Source organism: Apiospora marii, assembly GCF_038362585.1.
Source record: "Apiospora marii strain CBS 49790 chromosome Unknown utg000007l_segment0_segment0, whole genome shotgun sequence".
In the NCBI taxonomy this organism is placed as follows: domain Eukaryota; kingdom Fungi; phylum Ascomycota; class Sordariomycetes; order Amphisphaeriales; family Apiosporaceae; genus Apiospora; species Apiospora marii.
The window spans coordinates 2,909,447-2,931,354 of NW_027117379.1; the positions used below are offsets into that span (position 1 = coordinate 2,909,447).

The 21,908-nt window shown below is 53.7% G+C and overlaps 8 protein-coding genes across 8 annotated transcripts; 5 read left to right on the forward strand and 3 right to left on the reverse strand.

The window, feature by feature from the left end:
- Positions 1–789: 789 nt before the first annotated feature.
- Positions 790–2,609, reverse strand: PG985_011309 (uncharacterized protein; the record flags this gene model as incomplete). The annotated part of the gene is made up of 4 exons (XM_066831076.1): positions 790–1,262; positions 1,485–1,799; positions 2,135–2,321; positions 2,418–2,609. 4 exons carry the CDS (start codon positions 2,607–2,609, stop codon positions 790–792), a joined length of 1,167 nt encoding a protein of 388 aa, XP_066681758.1.
- An 887-nt stretch (positions 2,610–3,496) lies between these two features.
- PG985_011310 (uncharacterized protein) lies at positions 3,497–4,132 on the reverse strand (the record flags this gene model as incomplete). Its single annotated transcript, XM_066831077.1, has 1 exon — positions 3,497–4,132. The coding sequence occupies one exon, from the start codon at positions 4,130–4,132 to the stop codon at positions 3,497–3,499; it is 636 nt and encodes a 211-aa protein (XP_066681759.1).
- A 2,178-nt stretch (positions 4,133–6,310) lies between these two features.
- On the forward strand, positions 6,311–10,216 carry PG985_011311 (uncharacterized protein; the record flags this gene model as incomplete). The annotated part of the gene is made up of 1 exon (XM_066831078.1): positions 6,311–10,216. One exon carries the CDS (start codon positions 6,311–6,313, stop codon positions 10,214–10,216), a length of 3,906 nt encoding a protein of 1,301 aa, XP_066681760.1.
- A 275-nt stretch (positions 10,217–10,491) lies between these two features.
- PG985_011312 (uncharacterized protein) lies at positions 10,492–11,503 on the reverse strand (the record flags this gene model as incomplete). The annotated part of the gene is made up of 3 exons (XM_066831079.1): positions 10,492–10,841; positions 11,118–11,223; positions 11,282–11,503. 3 exons carry the CDS (start codon positions 11,501–11,503, stop codon positions 10,492–10,494), a joined length of 678 nt encoding a protein of 225 aa, XP_066681761.1.
- Positions 11,504–12,959: 1,456 nt separating this feature from the next.
- On the forward strand, positions 12,960–14,700 carry PG985_011313 (uncharacterized protein; the record flags this gene model as incomplete). The annotated part of the gene is made up of 2 exons (XM_066831080.1): positions 12,960–13,772; positions 13,810–14,700. 2 exons carry the CDS (start codon positions 12,960–12,962, stop codon positions 14,698–14,700), a joined length of 1,704 nt encoding a protein of 567 aa, XP_066681762.1.
- Positions 14,701–17,046: 2,346 nt separating this feature from the next.
- On the forward strand, positions 17,047–17,667 carry PG985_011314 (uncharacterized protein; the record flags this gene model as incomplete). The annotated part of the gene is made up of 1 exon (XM_066831081.1): positions 17,047–17,667. One exon carries the CDS (start codon positions 17,047–17,049, stop codon positions 17,665–17,667), a length of 621 nt encoding a protein of 206 aa, XP_066681763.1.
- A 1,489-nt stretch (positions 17,668–19,156) lies between these two features.
- On the forward strand, positions 19,157–20,193 carry PG985_011315 (uncharacterized protein; the record flags this gene model as incomplete). The annotated part of the gene is made up of 2 exons (XM_066831082.1): positions 19,157–19,393; positions 19,462–20,193. The coding sequence occupies 2 exons, from the start codon at positions 19,157–19,159 to the stop codon at positions 20,191–20,193; spliced, it is 969 nt and encodes a 322-aa protein (XP_066681764.1).
- Positions 20,194–20,854: 661 nt separating this feature from the next.
- PG985_011316 (uncharacterized protein) lies at positions 20,855–21,678 on the forward strand (the record flags this gene model as incomplete). The annotated part of the gene is made up of 3 exons (XM_066831083.1): positions 20,855–21,016; positions 21,071–21,155; positions 21,212–21,678. 3 exons carry the CDS (start codon positions 20,855–20,857, stop codon positions 21,676–21,678), a joined length of 714 nt encoding a protein of 237 aa, XP_066681765.1.
- Between the last annotated feature and the right edge of the window lie 230 nt (positions 21,679–21,908).

A 21,908-nucleotide genomic window follows, 5' to 3' on the forward strand; every position in this document is an offset into this window, starting at 1 on the left:
TCTACCTAGCACCAGCCTCACCGCTTTGAACAACTGTCCTGCTGGGTGTACGACCTTTCAAAGGGTGGTTCTGTCGCCCCGGCACCGCCCATCGAGCATCTCATGCTGTACCTGCAGTGGTTCCGAAGCCCAATTCAAACGTCAATTCCGTCCATACAGGACATCGAGCTGACCCATCTGAGGCTGGATGAGAGCACGGATGTATGGCCCGAATCCAAGTGTATAGTAGGATCATGGCTCCTGCAACTCACTAGGCCGGAACGCGACTCCTAGGGACCCGTGATCAGAAAGCATGAAAGAAGTGTTCTGGATGGAGATTACGAGGAAGTAATGGTCATTCTACGCCCCAGGAGAGCCAAAATCGATCGCATCTGGGCCAACTATGGGGGGGTTTGGATGATGTGTACGTGCGTTCAGCTGATGGATATCTCAGGGGCCGAGGCCAGAGAAGAACACAATGAACCAGTGATTGCAGAATGTATGTTAACTCTGTCGTTTGTATTTAGGTAGCAATGGAAGGAATGGTGTGTTTGCGAGATGCAGACCACTCGGGACGATTGTTATGCGAAAGAATATACTGGATCAATACTAGAGCTTCGTAAATATTTTAGTAATTTTTTAAGTCGTTCTTTAAGATATATATATTGTTAAAACCCGTAAAGGCCTCGTCATTTTACTTTTCCTTATAGGAAATAGGAAGAAGAATTCCGTGTTAAATTTTCGCCTCGAGTTCTTAGCTATTATGAAGCAGCAAGCCCCGCTATGCACAGACTCATGGGCCCGATTAGATCAACTGTGGTTCTTATCGGCTCCTTCCGAGCCTGCGGTTGTTGGCCCCAGGTACCTTTTCAGAACAGGGCAGCTGGGGTCAATATTGCCCTGGCGGGGGCCCGGATGGATGTTCCGGTCCAGCCGGGCCGGCAGCGGCTCCAAGCGGCCGTCCGACTCCACGGCGGCCCTGGCAAACTCAATCGGGTCGATGGGCACCACAAGCTCCAAATCCGCTGCCCGGCGGAGATAAGACGGGAAGTAGACGAGGAACTGGGCCAGCGAAGGGTAATCTGCATTCCCTGTGCCATTGTCGCCCGGGTCAGTGTTTTGGACGCGATAAAAGTAGTTGAGGAGCCTGACCTTGAGGATAACCGTGGGCAGGATGTCGTAGGGATGTTGCTCGCGGAACTCGGCCAGTATATCCTCGAGCTCGAGCGACCAGTCGTAGGCCTCGAAGGCGCCCACAATTTGGTACTCGATCTCGCCAGGCTCTTACCTGAGCCACCACGCCAGCCGATCGCCACTAATCCCGCGGCCCCCTTCCAGTTTTGCGTCTCCCAGCTTCAGCCCCGTGCTGTAGGCATCCTCTGGCAATGGCTGCGCAGTTTGCGACTCTGTATCTGGGTGGATGAGCCGTGCCAATCGTTCCTTTATCGCCCTCAACCCCCCCTCCCGGCATAACGGCCAAACTGGGATGATGGGGACTGATCGACGCTGGTTGTACGTATCTGTAACCTTTATATTGCTGCGAGGGTCGAGTCGGTCGTCCAGGGGTATGGGCTTCTTCGGCTTCTCGGCGGTGAGTCTCATTGGCTGCGCCGGAGACCCCGTTGCGACCAGCTTCCCAAGGCAAGTGCCGGCCGGGCAAGCGGAGACGTCGATGTGAATGGATCTGTCGTAGAGTGTCTCTTGGAGTAGGTGGGGATGTGCCGGGAACTCGAGCATGTTGGCCCCCCTTCGGATGACCCGCTTGACAAAGTAGGCAGTATCGTTCCGAAATTGGGTTAGCAGCGACTGAAGGGTTGCCGCTGTGGTTGCTAGAGGCAAGTGTCAGCAAGTGTCTGCAATCTGGAAGCCAACGATCATGGCACATACCGATCTGTTTCTCTAGCCTATTCATAATGGGCGTGACTGGCAACGTCTCCAGGGCTCCTTGACCGTATAAATACTAGAGATGGCCTTGTCTACGGTATCAAGGCTGGGGAATGACGTTATACGTCTTGTAGCAGAGCTCGTGGGATTTAACATGCAATATGCTCACAATCCTTGGCGTGCAATATCGCTGTCAAGATGGTGAAAAACGCATGCATATCCTCTCTCTTGTCCAACCTCCAGGGCCCCCACCGGTACATCTGTAGCATACCCGACTTGATTTTGTTGACTGCAGCGATTTCCTCGGGGTCATCCATCTTGTCTGGTGAGGTCATGTGCTTATGCAGTTCGATGTCGGCCGAAAGATTGACGGTTAGAACCTCGTCCTTCTGCTCCTCCCTCTGCTCCTCCCTCTGCTCCTCCCTCTGCTCCTCCCTCTGCTCCTTCTTCTGCTCCTTCTTCTACTCCTTCCAAGAGTTAGTTTACCGGAGGTAGTCGTTGCCGAAGAACCCAACGATCAAATAGATCTGGGCCCCATGTTGAGTGAACATAACCTTGCGATGCATGATGTCGGCCTTGTTTGCATTTGTCGAGTCATCGGGTGTCGTTGTCTCGTAGATCCAAGCCGCTATTTCGGCCACCAGCTGCTTCCAAACGTTTTCTTTCCAGCCAGGTGCTTTCACCTCTACCATGATTGGGAACTCCTGCTTTTCTTTCAGCTCCTGAGAGATCCTGCCCCCTTGCATCGTTACGTATCCGTCCACGTCCGCGTCATACCCTGCATATCTCAGAGCTGGGTTTTCCGGCAATCTGTTGTCGAGGGGCCGAAACGGAAGCTTCGTCGCGAAGGTCTGGTCTGCCCCGAGTCTCTTATCGCTTCCAAAACGTCGTGCACGTTTGTCTTGAATGAACAGTCGTGCAAACGACTCTGAACGTTCGCCATAAGCCCGGCAAAGAGCTGCGTCACGGTAGTTTCATCTTCCGCTTTCCATTCATGTCTTTGTGATCGTGTCGGATCTCTGTGTCTGTACCGTTTCTTCGACAGAGGATCAGAGGATGGAAGATCAGAGGACGGAGTCTCGTACGCAATTTGGGCGTATTGCCCATCGCTCGGTCGACAGCTTCCCAGGAAAGCGTCGATGGTCAGGCCATCAACCGATCCAAGGTGAACTGAGTGTTTATTGTTGTTCTTTAACTCGGATATCGCCTCCAAAAACCGCTCGATACTCAGCCCAGGGTTTTGGTACAAATCTCCAAATGGGACGAGCTTGTCTCGGGCTCGCCTAAATTAAACGGATTGCCTCTGTAGATTCGTCGCGTTGGTTCCAGGTTGTTCGTTGTTTTTCTCCCATATTCTCGTGTAAACGCTTGCGATTGTATTTTTATCTTCGTGTAGGGTTAGTCGATCTGTCAGAGTTTCTTGAAATTCTTGCGAGAACTTACCGTTTTTTTATTTTAAGTAAATAAGGAACTGTGCTATGTTCCTTACGTGTTTGTCGTCTTTGAGCAGCGTCCGCATGTTCAACACGCCCAGTTTGAGGAGCCGCATGGGCAGAATGTCTGTTTGTGCAGTGGCATATTGGACCCGCTGCAAGGAGGGCAGAACCTCATCGGGCAAGTCGTGATTGTCGTACTACCCGACCGTTTGGAAGACGGTGCTGTCCGGTTGACAGAGGCCGCTCACGTCGTGTGTTGGCCACTTGTAGGCCACAGCGGCTGTTGCTCCAGACTGCGTCTTCTCAGTACCATCCATCCTTCGAGGGAAGGCTTTCCCTTCCATGCAGGCATCGAAGTGCTCTCTCATCTGCTGCTCGTGGGCCTCGGACAGACTCCCAGTCCACTGACATTTCCCGGAGGGGTGGCGGCGAGTTATGTAGTTATTAACTCTATTACCGGCCTTGGGGTCGCAATACAGCATGAGCGGGATGATGGCGGGTTTGTCCATCAGCTCCAGTCCACAGTGGGCCTCCGCCTCTGCGCCGTTTCTCTTCCTTGACTTGCCTGGTTCAACCAAATCTTCCGCGGCGGCGGTGGTCTCATTGGCCCGCAAAGTGAGGGGGTTTATCCCATTGGAGGTCCAACCTGCAATAAGAGTCCTGTGCTCCTCTCTTTCCAAAGCCCTGTCAAAGTCTTCGTACTTTGCACGATCATGCAGGAGCTTGAGGGCGCCAAGGCCCGTACCTCTGGGGACAAGTTCTGTCACGCCCCACTTCCCGGCTTCGGGCTGGGCCTGGGGCGCGCCGACAACATGCGATGGCGAGGACGACATATTCTTTCGTGTATGGCGAGTCGCAAGGTAAGGTGTTTTGGCCGAGTCTCACTCCTTTGCGGTATGAAGGAGAGTGTTTTTGTGACTTGGCCTAGGTGCTGTGGTCGAAGGTGTGGCAGTCACCAAGGTATACACGGGTCGGTATCGGATTGGTGGGGTGCGGCGCCGCGGTGCTGAAGTCGGTATTTGTGGGACCCAGGTTGGTAGTGGTCGCTGTGGCGGTAGTGAGAGATTGAACGGCCACCGTTGGTGGGATAATGTATTGGAGCCGATAAATGATGTTGGTGCGGATGTGTTTGTTGATGAAGTTGGAGGAGGGGCAGAAAAAGAAAGATAGATTGTGTTTGTGGTAAAATTTGGTAGTGCTCGATTAAGCAATAATTGGCTGTCTGTTGTGGGCAAAACTTTCACGAGGGAGAAGCAGTTGAGGTTCAGAACAGGAATTGGGCTCCTGTGGCAGTCAACTTTAATCTGCCGGATGATAGGAAGCAATGGTAGCTGTGTTCTGTCGTCAGCAACCGGGCGGCGAAAACATAAAAGAGAAAGGAATCGCGCCGAAGTAGAGCTGATAAATATATGGCCATAATCGAGCCTGCACCGTCTGATTTGATGCTCTGGGGCAATAGCACTTCAAAGATCTTGGGCTGCGTCTCTACGTAGATGAGACTAAGACCCAATCATTGAAATTCAAGCGCTCTTGATGTGCTGATCTGGAATGTCCAGCATCGTTGCGGATAGTACCTACTACAAACGATGAGAGCCTCTGTGTACTTCATTAGCTGGGATCTGATGAAAGCCAGCTTACTATCAATATTCATTTTCATCTGAAAAGCTGGTCATAGCCTCGTGTAAGGGTTCGTAAATCTAAGTCATTACGTAGTCCAGGATGGAAGGTACGCGTCAACGGGATCGAAAGTGTTTCCCATAATTCATTCTGGGGCGGTGGGCTTCTAAGGAGGGCCAGCCACCCACAGGCCTTTTATGCCAGTTCAAGCAGGAAGAGTGGAAAGATAACAAACACTCCTCCGCGGCATTTGTGAGTCATGTAAATAAGTCAAATCTTGATTGCGCATCATATCACATTCTACATATCCCTGGTGGATTTCGTGTAGATCTCCCCGTGTGAATGAGATGGCATGGAAACGAATGCTAGTTTGTCCATCGTTTTTCCTTTGCTGAGAAGCAGTCTGACACGTACAGCAGCTCAGGATGCCTCTTGTAAAACGATATTGTCTAATCTGGAAGCACATTTGACCGGCAACAGCTCTGACAGACTAGACGTAAGCTGAGAAGATATCGGGACAAGTATCTGAAGTATGTTTTCGATAAATGCTGTCCATATGTTACCATGTTAAGCGGCTCCGACGAACGCCCGTTTGCGATCTGTGGTAAATGCCGGTCCCGGTACTGCTGGTGCCGATGCACCCAGTGGCACTATCCACTAGGACCCCGCAGTTTGTATGCCCAAGCAACCACGCTGGACAGCTTTACACTGAGACCCTTATCATGGCAGCTTAATAGAAACACGCTGTACTGCCCATACAATCTTTTATGTGCGCAATGATACTCCGTTTGGTCATGGGTTGCTAGAATTGCCTGTCAGTCTTAGTATTTATCACCTTAACAAGCATCCGCTTGGGTTTGTGACACAGGTGACCAAAATGTCAAATCCAATCCGTGACAGGTTCTGGGCGTTAGGCGCTGTTGGGGCTGTGCACAGCGCACTCAAGGGGGCTAAGGGGGCAATTGTTAGGTGTTTCAAAAATAGAACGCGCTATAGGGGCCCGCCATACGTGCCAGCCAGCGGCCTCCAGAGCTACATGCATCGACTTCGGCATAGAAGACTGCGCCCAAAATGAAATCCACATTCGTGTCTAGATAACAAGATATCATCCAAACTTTTGAACAGTATGAAAACATCACCCCCAGGGAAGTATGTATATTGTTGGGTATATCCCGCCCATTGCAATCAGTGAATCCTTCATGTTCGCAACCCCACAATAAGCAAGTTCAGTAAGTGCCTAGGTGAACACGTACCCCGCTGCTTGCTCTACAGAGCTGGGAGAAGCTCCGCTTCTACATCGTGACGCACCATATATAATGCCAAAATGGTGAACTATTGGCCGATATCATAATCCTACCTAGTTGCATGCACTCTGTCACTATTGAGGATTGATAATGACTGTCGACGAGGTGAAGGCCAGAGCAACCACGCCCATAGCTGCGGGGGAATGGCTGGTCCACCTTTGCCAAAAGGAAGGCGCTATCGGCCGCGTGCTAACAGCCTTGGAAAATGATAAGTTCAACGAGTTCTTTGAGGAATACGGTCAAGATCCAGAGTTTGAGAAATACCATGTCGAGGCAATACATCGCAGTCTCACCGGAAAAGATTACCGCCTTGCTCAAGCGCTTTTGGCCAAGGACGATCCCAAAACGTTGCTGCTGGACGATGCATGCGCTCTGCAGATTGCCATCAAGGCGGTTCGCATCCAACCCGACTGTCTGGACAGATCGATCAAGGAATCCGCGCCAGAACTCCTCGACACAGTCAAGCTACTGATGGACCATGGCGCAGTAGCGAACTCGCTGGACGAAAACGGCAATTCCGCGTTGTTCTATACCTGTGTGCTCGGCTACGCTGAGCTGTTCACGTTGCTCTGCGAGTCGGGCGCAGACGTCCGCACTACCCATCGGCGACGACTACCAGAGCAGTTACGCCAGTCAGATGGGGATAAATCGGAAGCGAATGAGGAGATGCCAGAGAATGTCAATCTCCTCCAAGTCACGCTTGACGCCCTCATCTCTCCCCAGAAGATCCTGGACTTTACTTGGATCGGCTACCCCCCAGGTATGAACTACGACCACTATCAATGGAAGGCGGACCTCGACGCAACTTGGGGCGCTATCGTTCTTCGCCTACTCCAAGAGGGCCTCTTATGCGCGTCGGACGATCTCGGGCTTATCCAATTGTTGCATGTATCTTGCTATCAAGGCGCCGTGCGTTATGTCACATCCTTACTTGGCTTCGGTGCCTCGATTGATGCGCCCAGTCAGCAGTCGATAGACGAATGCGGCCGCCATCATGGAAGGCGGTACGGCACGGCTCTACATGCTGCTTCTGCCACTTTGCAGATCACAGTAGCCCGCAAGCTGTTACAACACGGTGCTGACCCTCGTGCGTCGCGCCCCTGCGGCTACTCTTACTCGTTGCAAGACCTTACACCAGTCGGGCTCGCGCTCCGGGCCCATGTAAATGGTGTGGACGAGAAGGAGAGCGGCAAAGAGCTGGAGTTTTGCGAGGCCATCATGCAGGCCGAGCCTTCTCTTGACGAACAGGACTATCTGAAGCTTATCGACTTCTGCGCACAACGCAATAACCTGGAGTTTATACGCCAGCTGTTGCAGAGGGGCATCAGACCGCCACAAATGCCCGACACCGATAACCTCGACGTGATTGTTCTACTCCTCGAACGCGGAGTGGAAGTGGATCCCGCAAGGCTACAGAAGAAGGCCGTGAAACGCAATCGGATGGATATATTACGCTGGAGTATCAGCCATCATGGAGGTCAGCTTCCAGACGACCCAGAAGGCTGGGGTTCCATTATGCTGCAGGTAACCGGAAGAAGACCTAAGGCAAAGGGGATGTTGGAGTTTCTCATTTCCGAGTACCCCGGTCCACATATTGACACTGTGCTGTCGATACAGCGCAAGAACTTGAAAGTTACAACACTCAATAAAGAAAAACAGAAAAGGGAAAAAATGGCATCTGAAAAAACCAACTTACTGCTGTTGGCTCTGGAGGCAGAAGATCCGGGATTTGTCAAAATCGTTCTGGACGCCGGCGCCGATCCAAAATGCCCAGGACTGCCTGAAGACAGCTTGGCGGCATTCCAAAAGATAGTCCAAAGAAACAACAACAACCTTGATGAGTCCCTTGAGATCGTCCGCCTACTCCAGGAGAAGCTTCTTGGGGGCACCTCATGGATCCCCCCCACTGTGGCCGAAACAAGGGCCAAGTCAAAAGAGATCATTGACAGAAAAAGGGGCAGTTGGGAAGCAAGAATCGAGAGACTTGCGCGAACTAGGTGTGAAGCTCCCACCTTAGGGGGCTTGCAGTTGTCACAAAGCCAGTATACAAACTTCATCACTCAAGGGGATCGCCCCGCCTACCCCTACGAAAATCTGACAGGCACGAGTGCCTTGCGCCTCCTCGAACTGATTCCGTCGACTGACCGGGCGGGGCCTCTAGAGGGCCGACTACTCCACTCTGACATTACCCATCAGCCTCAATACGAAGCCCTATCCTACGTTTGGGGCGAACCCGTATTAGAACGGGCCATCTCTCTGGACGGCCATATTGTTTCAATCACCCGGAATCTCTACTCGGCCCTGACCCATATACGACACGAGGTAGACGTACGCACGCTCTGGGTCGATGCGATCTGTATCAATCAGAGAAACATCCCGGAACGCAATCAGCAAGTGAGCATCATGGGCGACATATACAGGCGCGCGAGCAATGTCCTAGTTTGGCTGGGCGAGGCCGCCGACGACTCTCACCTAGTGTTCTCTCGTATCAAGGCAGTCAACGATAAAACACTGGATCATATGGCACCGACAGGCGAGGAACGCCGTGCGTGGAGGGCTTTGATCATGAGACCATGGTTCTTCCGGACCTGGGTGATCCAAGAAGTGGCCTTGAACTCGCGGAAAACCATCATCCTGTGCGGCAACGACTCGGCACGTTGGAAGGACCTGTCAGGAGGCTCCGCCAGCGATATATCCGGCGGGGCTTCGGGCCTGTCTCGGGCGCACGGCAATGCCAAGCCCAACGCGTACCATCCGCTCAGCGGCGTCCACTTTGGCAGTCGCATCTACTATCTGCGCGTCATGGACACCGACAGCGGGCCCCTGGATATCATGCGGTATAGCCGGATGTGCCAGTCGAGCGACATCAAAGATCGGGTGTACGGCGTCCTGGGCCTGTTTGAGCCCGGCTTCATGGCTATCGACTACGCGCTGCCCGTGGAGGAGATCTTCCGGCGCTTTGCGGAGGCTTCCATCCGGCTGAAGAACAACTTGTTCATTCTGCAAGAGAACGGGTGCCAACGCAGTTTGCCATCTCTCCCTTCCTGGGCTCCCGACTTCTCCATTTCCACGCCGTTTTGTACGCTTCCGACGACATATTTCCCCGAAAAGTCCAGCCAGTGTGACGAGTTCACTTTGCGTCGGCCGGATGGCTCGGTCTCTACCCTGGATACGACGGGTTTTCCAACGAAAACGCTCCCGGGCCTGGACTTTCGAGCGGACGGCGCGCTCGTGGTGCACGGCAAACTGGTCGACACCATCTCCGCCATCGGCCCCGAGCTCCCCTCGGGATCCGCCTACGTCCCGAGACCTCTGGAGGAGGGAGCCGACCCCGAGCCCGGCACGTTCGCGCACGTGTTCCGGCAGTGGGAGTCGCTCGCCGCCTCCCTCATCCCGGGCTGGGACCATCGCTTCGGCCCCGGCTCCGTGACCGACGCCTTCGCGGTGACCCTAGTCGCCGACGAGGGTGAGCTGGGCGACCAGTACGATGCGACCCCGCGCGCCTTCTCGGAGCACGCCGAGGGGTTCGCGCAGTGGTACCGGCTGTGCGGGACAGGTGTGCTCGAGGCCGCCGATGACGCGGCCGGGGGCTACCTGCGCATTGTCGAGTTCTTCATGGAGTGGGCCGGCACCGAGGCCCGGAAAGCGGCCAAGGCGTTGGCCGAGTCCGAAGAGGGGAAGGAGGGCGGCAAAGGCAAAGTCAAAGGCAAGTTGCCGTTTCACCTTCGCCGCTACCGCAAGGCGGTCGAGTATACCATCTACGATCGGCGGTTTTTCGTGACGGAGGGCGGGTCGATGGGGTTGGCGGCGCCGGGGGCGCGGGTGGGGGACCGGGTGGCTTATGTGCCGGGGGCGTATCAGCCGTTTGTGTTGAGGGAGTTGGGGGATGGGAGGGAGGGGTGGACGCTGCGGGGGGATTGCTATCTGTATGGGTTGGATGTGTTCAAGCTGTTTCGGGACGATCGGCATTTGGTGGAAGAGTTTGTTATTCGGTAGTGGTCATTCTACGATTTCAAGAAAATGGGGGATATTGATTCGGTGACACACGGTGTCGGTCGTGCCAGGACTTTATCGCGGTGTTTATTCAGGTCTCGATCTTGTGGATCAGTTGCGATTCTGTGTCTACAACCAAAGGTGTCTAGCTACATATCCTATCAACTTCATTCAAGAAGACTGCAAAAAGCAAGGTCAGTCCCTAAGCCTTTGACAAAAAAAGCCACAGTTTTTGTTCAACAGGAAGCATTCTCGGTAGAAAGGCAACCATGCTCTCTTCATCGTCGCAACGGCAGAGGATACCGGGAAACCCGGAAAGTCAAGACCGGGTCCGCAAACTTGACAGCTGCAAATCCCCACGTCATTCCACCTACGACCAAGGCCCAATGCATCTCGCTCCGAGACTGAGGGCCTACGAGAAGCGAGCGTTCATTGTAACGCACGATCCAGGTGATGTGGCAGGCAGTGAGGGCGAAGTCGGCCAGGGCGGGCTGGAGAGACGCAAGACCAGGGAAGAGAGGGGAAGTAGCCTTCAGCACAATCGTCTGGAGCTGGTCAACCATCGCCTTCGAAAAGACTTTGCGAAGGGTATCCGACAGGGTGCAGCCGTGCAGATTGCCGTCCCGGGCTGCGGCATGCGGAAGACGGTTGTAAAGCTCAAGGTTGAGTTTCTTCAGTGACAATTCCAGGGCTCGGATTGCAACCTGCTGAAGGCCTTTGACGTCGAGAAAACCTGCGACCACGAAGATGCGGTAGCAATCCCAGGGAGTGGCGGAATTGAGGAGGTAGAGGGGGTCTGTTTTGTTGTAGTGACACCAATCAAGTCAGCAATGTAGTCCCAATCAAGCTTTTCGGCCAAGCAAACTCGGAAGATAAGAGATGTTTGTATATAAATGATACTCACACTGTTGAGCGTAGAGGAAAACCAAGGCGATGATTATGTCGGGCACGGAGGCGCCGTAGATAGTCACTTCATTGTTACCAGCTGAGTTCAGGTTGCCATTGGCATACTTGAGATCATGTTAGTGACAGGCAATGATTCAAAAGAAAAGACTCATGGGTACTCACTCGCGCAGGAATCTGAAATGCGGTTCTGAAGAAGGAGCTTCTCGAAGATAGGATGCGCTTGTGAAGGAACAAGGTAAAGAATTTACCGGGGCCGCTCGGGCAGAGGACCTTGACGTCGGCATCGGTACCTTTCGAGTAAAGATCCAGGTCGACTTCATGGTTCGTTGAGACGGGGTGAACCAGGACCCATTCGTTATGGGAGTTCAGAGCTGGAACGAACATCTTGATGCTCAGTCTGCGCCAGACCACAGAGACTGGAGAGTGTGTCTCAGATGACCTTTTCTGATGGTTGTGTAGGCGGAAAGGAAAGGAAGAATTATTGGTTCAAGAAAGATTCAGGTTATGGAAGAAGGCTGGCTGGCGGTGGGGGCTTGCATAAGGAAAGGCGAAATGCGGTCTGTGCTTAACAACGTCGCCGTCGACGATGAGGTTGAGGATCCACCTGTGCTTTATATTCAATTACCTGTAGAGAGTTCGGCGATGTGGTGGTGGTTCACTCTGCATAGACAGCTTCAAGCCAGCGCCGCGAACCCGAATACGGTACTCATAAAGGGTATCATAGAGCGCATTTCCATCTCTATACGCGAGTATGACAGTTCAGAGTTATTAATGAGAGACTCCGATACCTAGCCATTGCGATATCTTGCTCTAGCGACGACAGAGCGACATATGTTTGATTTCTATGCCTCAGGAAGGTGAAGGAGATTATGTAAATCATGGTCCTTTGGATATACTTAGTCAGGTAGAAACCCACTAGCTGTTCAAAGTGATAGCGTAAGCAAAAAGTGTCATGTGGTTCGTGAATCTGTGTCCTATCCTAACTGGGCGTACACCAAGCCCTCTTGTCCGATACAGTCATGCACATGGAGATGGAAGATTTGATACAGCCCAGACTGATTTGAAGCAACAGCCAGTTGATGTAAATGTATGGCCCTTCTTACATCTAACAGAAAATGGTTCCGGACCAAGGCCTCCCAAAGGGGGCCCTCATTCAGCAAGTCATGGGAGCAATGAGGTTTTGGCCCCTCAGACATTATCTACATGCTCATCCCCGTACAGATGAGATCGCAAGTTGAGTAGATCAAATGCATGGGCCTATGGTCAAGCGAGGCGTTATAAATGCCGGATACTGTTAACTCATACAGACAAAAGGAGTCAGTATTGTAAATTTTCATTATTTTCTTTACTGGAGGCAAATTCCGTGGTGTTATCCTCCGTGCCAGAACCCGTGAGTGAGCATTGTTGACCGATATCAAGGGGTTAGCTGAATGAGAGCCCCATGCTCACCATAAGTAGCTACGACACAATACGCTTTCAAAGCTGATGATGACACTTAGGTGTCAAGGCTTCATGCTGTACAAATAGCGTCGCAGATATGCGGTCAAATCAAAGTCGCAAAGCACGAGCTGATGGTTGAGCTTTTTAATCACTAGTTGCCTAGGCTCCTAGGTGCGGAGACTATGCAGCACCAAGCCGGGGCGCATCCGGCTAAATGAAGAAGGCCCACACTTGGCCGGCCTGACATGGGGTTCTCAGGCACGCTGATTCGGGGTAATAGCCCGCGATGAATGCGGTAATGGGCCTCTGTTTTGCCGCCTTGGGACTAAGATAAAAGAAGCGGACACAACACACACTTGGTGCGCCTATCGTATTATGAATGCAGTCAAAGGTATAAAAGATGCGGTGGTCTTCCATATCGTCACTAGTGGCGGCGCTTGCCGTTGCGGCAACGCCATGCCAAGCTCAAAACTCGACCTACTTCAACCCCGTGCTTCCTGGCTGGCACTCTGACCCATCCTGCACCCAAGTCAACGGGACATTCTTCTGCGCCACATCCACCTTCATCGCCTTCCCCGGCATCCCCGTATACGCCTCGAAGGACCTCATCAACTGGAAGCTCATCAGCCATGCCTGGAACCGCGAGAGCCAGCTGCCGGGCATCAGCTGGAACACCTGGGGCCAGCAAGACGGCATGTACGCCCCGACCCTGCGCTACCACGGCAACGAGTTCTACCTGATCTGCGAGTACCTCGGCCAATCCGACGGCACCATCGGCGTCGTCTTCCAGACGGCCGACCCGTTCGACGACGCCGCCTGGAGCGACCCGGTCATATTCCGCCCCGAGAAGATCGACCCGGACCTGTTCTGGGACGACGACGGCAAGGTCTACACCGCCACCCAGGGCATCATCCTCCAAGAGCTCGACCTCGCGACGGGTGAGCTGAGCCAACCGCCCGTCAGCCTCTGGAACGGCACCGGCGGCGTCTGGCCCGAGGGGCCCCACCTCTACAAGAAGGACGGCTGGTACTGGCTGCTCATTGCCGAGGGCGGCACGGCCACGGACCACGCCATCACCATCGCGCGCGCCCGTAATATCACGGGGCCCTACGAGGCGTACGAGGGCAACCCGATCCTAACCAACCGCGGCACCGACGAGTACTTCCAGACGGTGGGGCACGGCGACTTGTTCCAGGACGCGGGGGGGCAACTGGTGGGGGATGTGTCTCGCTACCCGCTCCGGCCCGGAGTTCGAGATCTTCCCCATGGGTCGCGAGGCGGTCTTGTTTCCCGTCACCTGGGACGAGGGGCAGTGGCCGGTCTTGGAGCCGGTCCGGGGGAACATGAGTGGTTGGGCTCTACCCGAACCTAGTCGAGATATCCCCGGGGACGGGCCATTCAACTCAGATCCCGATGCGTATGACTTCGCCGGGGAGGGCGACGCCGCGACGACGAAGATCCCGAAGCACTTTGTATATTGGCGCGTGCCGCGCGAAGATACCTTCTCCGTTACCGCGGACGGTCTGCATATTGTGCCGAGCCGCAACAACCTGACGGGTATCCCCGAGTCCAATACCGACGGTGTGCTCGGCGGCCGCCAGGGACTGGCCTTCGTCGGGCGCCGTCAGACCGACACCCTGTTTACCTTTAGCGTCGACGTTTCCTTTGCCCCAACGACTGTCGGTCAGGAAGCGGGCATCACCGTCTTTTTAACGCAGCTCAACCACATCGATCTCGGCATCGTGCTAGAAGAAGAGGGCGATGCCACCAAGCTTTCCTTCCGCATGCGCAGCATCGGCACCATCGCGGCCCCTGAACCTACAATCGTCGAAGTGCCAAGTGAGTGGCTCGACGCGCCCATCCGTCTCGAGATCCAGGCCGCGGATCCTACCGAGTACACCCTCTCGGCCATGCCCGCCTCCGACCCGGACGCTCGGGTGGTCATCGGCAAAGCCTCAGCCGTGCTCGTGAGCGGGGGCGCGGGGAACTTCGTCGGCAGCCTGGTTGGTGCTTATGCGACGTGCAACGGGCTCGGGAGCGGTACCGAGTGCCCCGAGGGCGGCGTCGCGCATTTCACGCGCTGGAGGTATGCGGGCGAGGCGCAGTATATCTCGGCGACCGTGAGGGTTCCTTCTAACTGAGGTGGTATTTCGTAGAACTTGAGTGCAGACGTGAGGCTGCCGTCATTTGGAGAGTATTGGACATTTCATGTACCCCGTAGATGAATAAAAGGGCCAGGTAGACTGGCAGTCAGCTTTTGGTGTCACCTTGTATGCGATGCCGTGTATTTTCACGTACCGCCATGGCGTGCATGCGATAAGGCTCGCCGGCTCATGTATTTTCACCAAGAAGCGCAGTTCCAGAAATGCTGCGACCATGGAATCTCCATATGATTTAATACGGGCCTCAACGGTGGTGGAACGACGGTAATACAGTCAGCGCCGCGACACGTCATGCGGTCTTTGCTGCGTGTTTCGGGCAGTTGCTTACGCCGACTTGACATATCTGCGTCGCCAATATGTCAATAATTTATGCTGTGCTTTCATTCGATCCACGGAATCCTCTCCCACCGTCAGCCATTTCCCCGATGCAGAAAGCCGTAGAATGGTGGGTTGTGATCTATGTCGGGCCCCCGCAGCCGCTGAAGTTGGAGACTTTATTGAAAGGGGGGTTTCGCGACAGGGATAATTCGGGAGCAAGCGAAGAATCTCTCGCAGGCGTCATCTTTGTCGACCAATGGCACATGCAACATTGATGAGGCTCTATCGTTACAGATGCTATTCTAGAATCCCTAGGAACAGAATGACAGTCTTGCTAGCTACAAGTTTCTATCGCCGCAGCCCAGCCCAACCCAGCCCAACATGTCATTATGCCACAGGTGGCGTCTAGGTTTCAAGTGAGCCACCGACGCAATGTTTTCCCGAACCTTAAAGCGACTTCAATTGACGGGACGGACAAGGTCGTCGGTCTTTACCCTGAAGATCATCTCTGCACGTTCGTCCCCTTATTGACCTTGGGTAGCATCCCATTCCAAGTATGCAGGCCCAATTTGGCCACAATACAGTTCCTACCTGCCTTCTGTTATTTTCGGTGAGGTCTAGGACTCTAGGGCTTCTTGCGACGATCCGGATGACTGCGTAGCAATCTTACGATGTCGTGCATGTCTCCGACGCTCATTCGGGGAGCTATTGGCTCCGCAATACTACGATAAATGATTCGTACAACTCAGCATCATCATTTCTCATCAAAAGCCCTCCGCCCGTCCTCCTCTCCCGCATCTTGCCTTCGAAACTCTCTCGTTTGCTGCACGTTCTCTGCCGAGATGCATCCCAAGCTATCATCGCGTCTCCCCCCTATTGGCAGGACCCACGTCTGCATTGCCTCTCGGCCAAGGGTCTGGGCATTATTGATTCGCTGGAGCCACTGGGTGGGAGGAGCCAGTCTGTCCGAGAAGGCCATACAGATGCCCCGATAGGGCCGCGTGGTGGATCGGCATCGTGAGTGATGTACTTGGGGTCGCGCTTGTGGCCCCCAACTGGTGGTTGGGTCCTTGTTTCGCCCAGTCGTGAGAGATGAATGATGAGGGGAAGGGGAAGAGAAAAGGCCGACCGGCTGCTAGTCAAGGAAAACAAGCAAAGGGCAGTCAGCCCGCATGCACGAATACAGGATTTGCCCTGCGTGCGATGGGGATGGGCGCCAAGCCACCTCGCAATTCCCCCGGGTCATGCATTTCCATCTCGCATTAGCGGCTAACTTGATAGTGGCGCCCATCAAAACCCGTCGTATAGAATAGATGGAAGACAAAACTGCCATGATGCCCGCCCTCGACACAATTACGTGGAACGGGCATCTGCTGCGGGAGGATTAGCGCGGTCGTGCTATAGGCTGTTCAAATGTCTTAGCCAAGCGCTGCGCGATTGGGTTGGGCGAGGGGTCAGATGGCCCAGCCAATCGTCAAGTGACAACCTCTACCCACCTTCCCTGCAGCTGAAGAGGGTGTGAAGCACACCACATGAGACAGGGAAGGCCGCGAACGAACCTGACTTGGAAAAAGGAAAGTGCATGCTGCTGGCAGATAGGCAGATAGATAGACACCTTTGCCTGAGCTTTTTCTGGCCTTTTGGGGCCTTCTAGACTCGGGCCAAGCGCCAAGATCGACGCTCCCTCATTGCGGCCACTGACCGGCCCGCGTCGACCGATGTGAGACCTCCCGTTGCGGCCAGCAAAAGGCGAACAGCAGATAAAGACTTAAGGATACCAATACCCCCCAGCCAGGGGTTGCTGCTGTGATGCAAGACACAGAACCGCTCTTTTCTCCATTTTTGTGAATACGTTTCCCGTTGCCGCTTGCTACTCCGAATTGCTTGCTACTTTTGTGTCATTAATACGCGCCGTGCTTTTTGGGACGTTCCTCTACGACACTCCAACCGCCAACGCACCCCCCGGTTTTTGATGCCCAACCAACCAAAATCCCCCGTTTCGCGCCCATGATTGCCCCAGCCCCGGCAAACCCGGTCCTTCTCGCGGCCCAACCGCCGGATCGCATTAAGCGCCAGGAGGTCATCGTCCTCACCCAGACCATCGTGACGCCCGACACGACCAGGACGGCGGTCATCACGTTAGGCAACGGCGGCCACCCGGATGCAGGCGGGGGCGGTGCCGTTGCAACGAGCACCCCGAACGACGATTCTTCTGCTGCTGCGCCTCCCCCCAGATCGTCGTCGTCGGGGAACTCCGGGCTGAGCCCCGCGCAGATCGGCATCATCCTGGGCTGCTGCCTGGGCGCCCTGGTCCTCTTCATCGCGCTCTGGTTCTGCCTGTCCAACGCGCGGCGCCGCCGCGAGGCCGAGGTCGCCGAGATGCTGGAGGAGCGCAGCTTCGGCAGCTCGTACTACTACATGAGCGACGACGAGCCCGAAGGGGGCGGTGGTGGTGGGGGAGGAGGGGCGGGGGCGGGAGGAGGGGCCGCGGCGGCGCGCCCTGCACGGCCGGCGGCGACGCACTGGCCTTGGCAGTCGATTCCGCCGCCGCCGGTGCCGACGTATACGGCGACGGATCCGCGGCGGTGGCAGGCGAGTCAGCGGGCGAGTAATACGATGCGGCAGTGATGGGCCTGAGGGGCTGTTTCGATTTTGCTATCGCAAGCGGTTATGCGTTTCTGGTCCTGTTCTTCCTTGTTTGATATTCCAACCATAATGTTTCGTATTTCATGATTATACGAGGAGATACCCCTTTTGCAGAATTTAATTGTCTTTCTTGCTATATATCCTGGATGGCTTGTACGCTGGAGCTACATAATGTGAGTTCCATGTCTCATTTGATATCAAAAGTCTCCTACACGAGCTGACTCTGGAATACAGTACTGTTCAAGCGTCGCGGGCTGTGCCTTTATTTCCGCTCAGTTGCAACCTGGGAATGGACATTATGGAGATGGCCTCGGCCAAGTTTGGAGACTTAAACTTCGCTAAATATCCAGCTCATTGTAGCAGCCTGTGTGAGTGTCAGCAGTGGAAGAGCCGCATTACAAGGGAGGAGAGGCGCGCCAATACAGGAACACCAAACAGATCGCTAGCCCTGAGGCTTCGAGACTGCGGACTTCTCAGTGGACGGTGTGGCTCTAAGGGATATCTACTTCACATATTGAACTCCTAATGGCATATACTGCCAATAACAAAGTTGACATGAAAGAGGACATTGCGATCCTTTTTAGTCAAAGACATAACTTTCTGTTTCTGTACGCGGGCAGTGGCGAGTTGCAAACCAAAAACCTCATTCAGCAAGCAATAATCCCACACCTGCTCGTCACCTTCCACAAAGTATTGTAAGTCTTGTGCTTTAGCAATCCAAATTGCCGCCAGTCACGCGACGCGTCTTGACGCGACGACGCGTACTTTCCCCTTGTTTGTATGCCATTGAGTCACAAACTTGATTTCTTGAACCTGAACAATCGTGAAGGACAAATTCTCGTCTCTGTTCACATGGAATAAACAATCGTTTCCATCTGCCGGTGTTGACATGGCCATGGTAATGGCAAATATGTGGTATCTTCCCAAGACGTATATTACACACAGGGATAGTGAGATCCCCTAATCGGTCTTGCTCTCGATGATCGTTGAACGTCGTGCCTTTCGCTGGATATCAACCCACAAAGTGATACATGACGTTATGAAGATATATACCTATCCATATTCATGCTCCTGGTAGGTTTGGTAGTTTCGATTTTGCACTCCCACGCCGTCACAGTGGTTAGACTAATTCTCTTGCCCTCTCCCTTTCTCAAGGCCCATATACCACGGAGGGTAATCCAGTCTGATCCTCCAGCATCTTGATACATCAGATTCGTTATCGATACCCACATCTTGTGTAAATAAAAGGTGAGGGAATGGAAGGAACCCCGCCCCCACATCGCTCCTCGAGAGCTCCAGATCAACAATTCAAGTTGCGCTTCCCTTTTCTGCATCATGAACCTCGCCTGCCACCCACCTTCGGTCACATACTTCCACACAGCTTGACATACTTCGGCGACCGTGCCGATTGTCAGCCAGGCCGCAAAGACGCGACCGTATCAATTATTCACAGGACCGCAAAGACGCGACCATGGAGAGCGACAGCGACAGTAACTGGAGCCACCCCAAGAACAGCATCCAAGGCATCAACGGCCAGGATGAGTGTGTCGACGAGACAAGGAGGATGGTTTCAATGCGCGAACTGCTCAGATCTCGTGTCTTGGCCGACGTCAAAGTGTCCTGTGGCGATCGCTCATGGGATCTGCACAAGCTCATCCTCTGCAGCCGTTGTTCTTTCTTCAAGAAAGCCCTGACGGGCGAGTTTGAGGTAATCTCTGCCAGGCAGCCAGTGTGTCACATCCTCACGCGCGACAGCTTTCACTGACATCAACCCAGGAAGCCAAGACTGGCCACGTCATCCTTCGCGAAAACGACCCTGAAGAGATCGATGGCATCATTCAGTACATCTACACAGGAAGAGGTAAGGCCTTTGAATTCCCCTGCGACGAAACTCATTTGCACAAATGCTCACCAATCGCCTTTCATCTAGTATCGAAGAAGTTGCTCAAGGAGGAAAACATCGAAGCCTACATCAAGATGTTTGAGCTAGGCGACTACTTCGACCTCCCCGGCCTGCGCCAAAAGGCCCTCAAGTCGCTCGAGGACAAGTTCATGATGCCCATGGTCGACACCGTGTGCCGCCACTGGCAACACCTCAACGGCTACGGCAAGAACGACGCCTTCCGCGACGCGCCCGAGACGTACGAGCAGTTCCGCCAGGTCGTCCTGGCCGCGTACGGCGGCGGCGCCGGCGACCTCGCCACCTACGAGCCGCTCCGGGACCTCGTGCGCGCCTTCATGCACAACTGCTTCATGCTGACGGCCACCCTGCCCAAGTTCCGCGAGCTCCTGCGCGAGGTGCCCGCCCTGGGCGCGGACCTCTTCTACTGCATGACGGACGAGAAGGACGCGCTGTTCGACCACCTGCTCAACAAGCCGCCCGACCTCTGCCACCGCTGCCGCAAGCCGCTGTTCAAGTACGATCGGTCCGAGGTGGTGGTGAACGGCCGCTCCCGGGAAAAGATGACGATTCTCAACATCACGGCCAAGTGTGCTAAGTGCAAGTGATTTGTACTTGCGAGACACGGAAATTATCAGGGTACATGGGACAAAGCGGTATTTATTACGGTTATTGGGAGACATTATTGCGAACTCCCATCAGATATGGAGTTCGGACGGAATCTTCGCTAGGAGTTCAAGGAATTCATGGCCTTCACAAAGAGGGATACTTATTTCACGCTGACTCAGCAGCCAGTTTTATCAGGGGAAAATGGCATGGGCAGACATTATCAGGCAAAGGGAATTAGCTGCGACAGCATGTATATTAAGGACTACACCGCAAATGGTTTATCGATGAATTTACACATAACACAGTCAGTCACGTTTCTCGACTTCAGAAGTGAACTGTGGACAAGTAAAGTTGCTATGATTATTCATGCCAGCAGCACACTGTAAACCCCCTGACCCCGACACCCATTTTCTCTCCAGGGCAGATTCCTACTGAGCTATAGCTAGTTCATTGAGGCAACATGCACCATTGATGCATTTGACCTGTTTGTAGCTATTTGAGGGAGCTCAAGCTAATTGAATGCAATAGGCCATCAGGTGTTGGAGCCTTTTCGCATAAATCTGGCTAGAGGTCTCAGTCTTCCGGCAGGATCTTCTTTTCACAACCATCCTCACAACCTGATTTTCCTTCCTAGCATCAACCACACTACACCGAGGAAACATGACGCAGGTTGAGAATATCGACTCCTTTGAGGAGGGCTTAAAGTCTGGGTACGCCTCAGACGTGAAGGTGGTTTGTGGCGACAGAACCTGGAACCTTCACAAGGTCATCCTTTCCACACGTTCCACGTTCTTTCGGAAGGCCTTCACAGGTGATTCCAAGGTTAGTTACGCACCTCACGATCATCCGCGACAAATTTACTTACGGCATTTCTAGGAAGCCCATGGTGATCATCTCACGTTGCCCGACCACAAGCCCCATGAGGTGCAGGGTATCATTACCTTTATCTACACAGGCAGGCGTATGCATTCACATATCAGTTTCTCTCCAACAAGTTCATTACTAACATGTTGGCAGTTTGTAGCAACCTGGAGAAGGATGAGTCTCTTGAGACCTACATCCGGATCTTCGAGTTAGGTGACACCTTCGGCCTCGGCGCACTTCGCACCTATGCAGCGAATAAAATCGAAGAAGTCCTGGTGCGCATCGCACTTGTCATCAACAAGGTCGCTATCGATCCTTTTCTTACCATTTCTCCCGAGGCATTCGACTCTTTCTCTCGAATCGCACGATTTTCTTACAGCACCTCTTCGGAAACGTTCGCACCTCTTCGGAAAAACATGCTGGGCTTCTTCACTAGCACCGGCATGAACGCACTTCAACTGGGCCAGTTCAATGAGCTTTTTAGCAAAATTCCTGGTATGGCTACCCATGTATCGACCGCTTTGGCGGACAAGGCCAGTCCAATCGGCGAGGTTTTGCATGCCCTATCCGATTCGCTTGAGCAGCTGCGGCGCACCCTTGAGAACATTTCGGTGTCTTGAGACTACTCAGAAATGCGTGGTTTCGGGATTGGTGGTGTGGATGGTTCAGGGGCTTTGTGAAGGAGGTTGCTGGCAGTAAAGCAAGCCAGGCCTTACACATGGCATATCGTGGTACTTGGCCCGGCGGCGATGTGTCAGCTTGAACAAATACCTACATTTGCCAGACTCCCAATGCATACCAGTCATTACTGACATCAGAATGGTTTCTGGTACCTGAATTAGCATTCCCA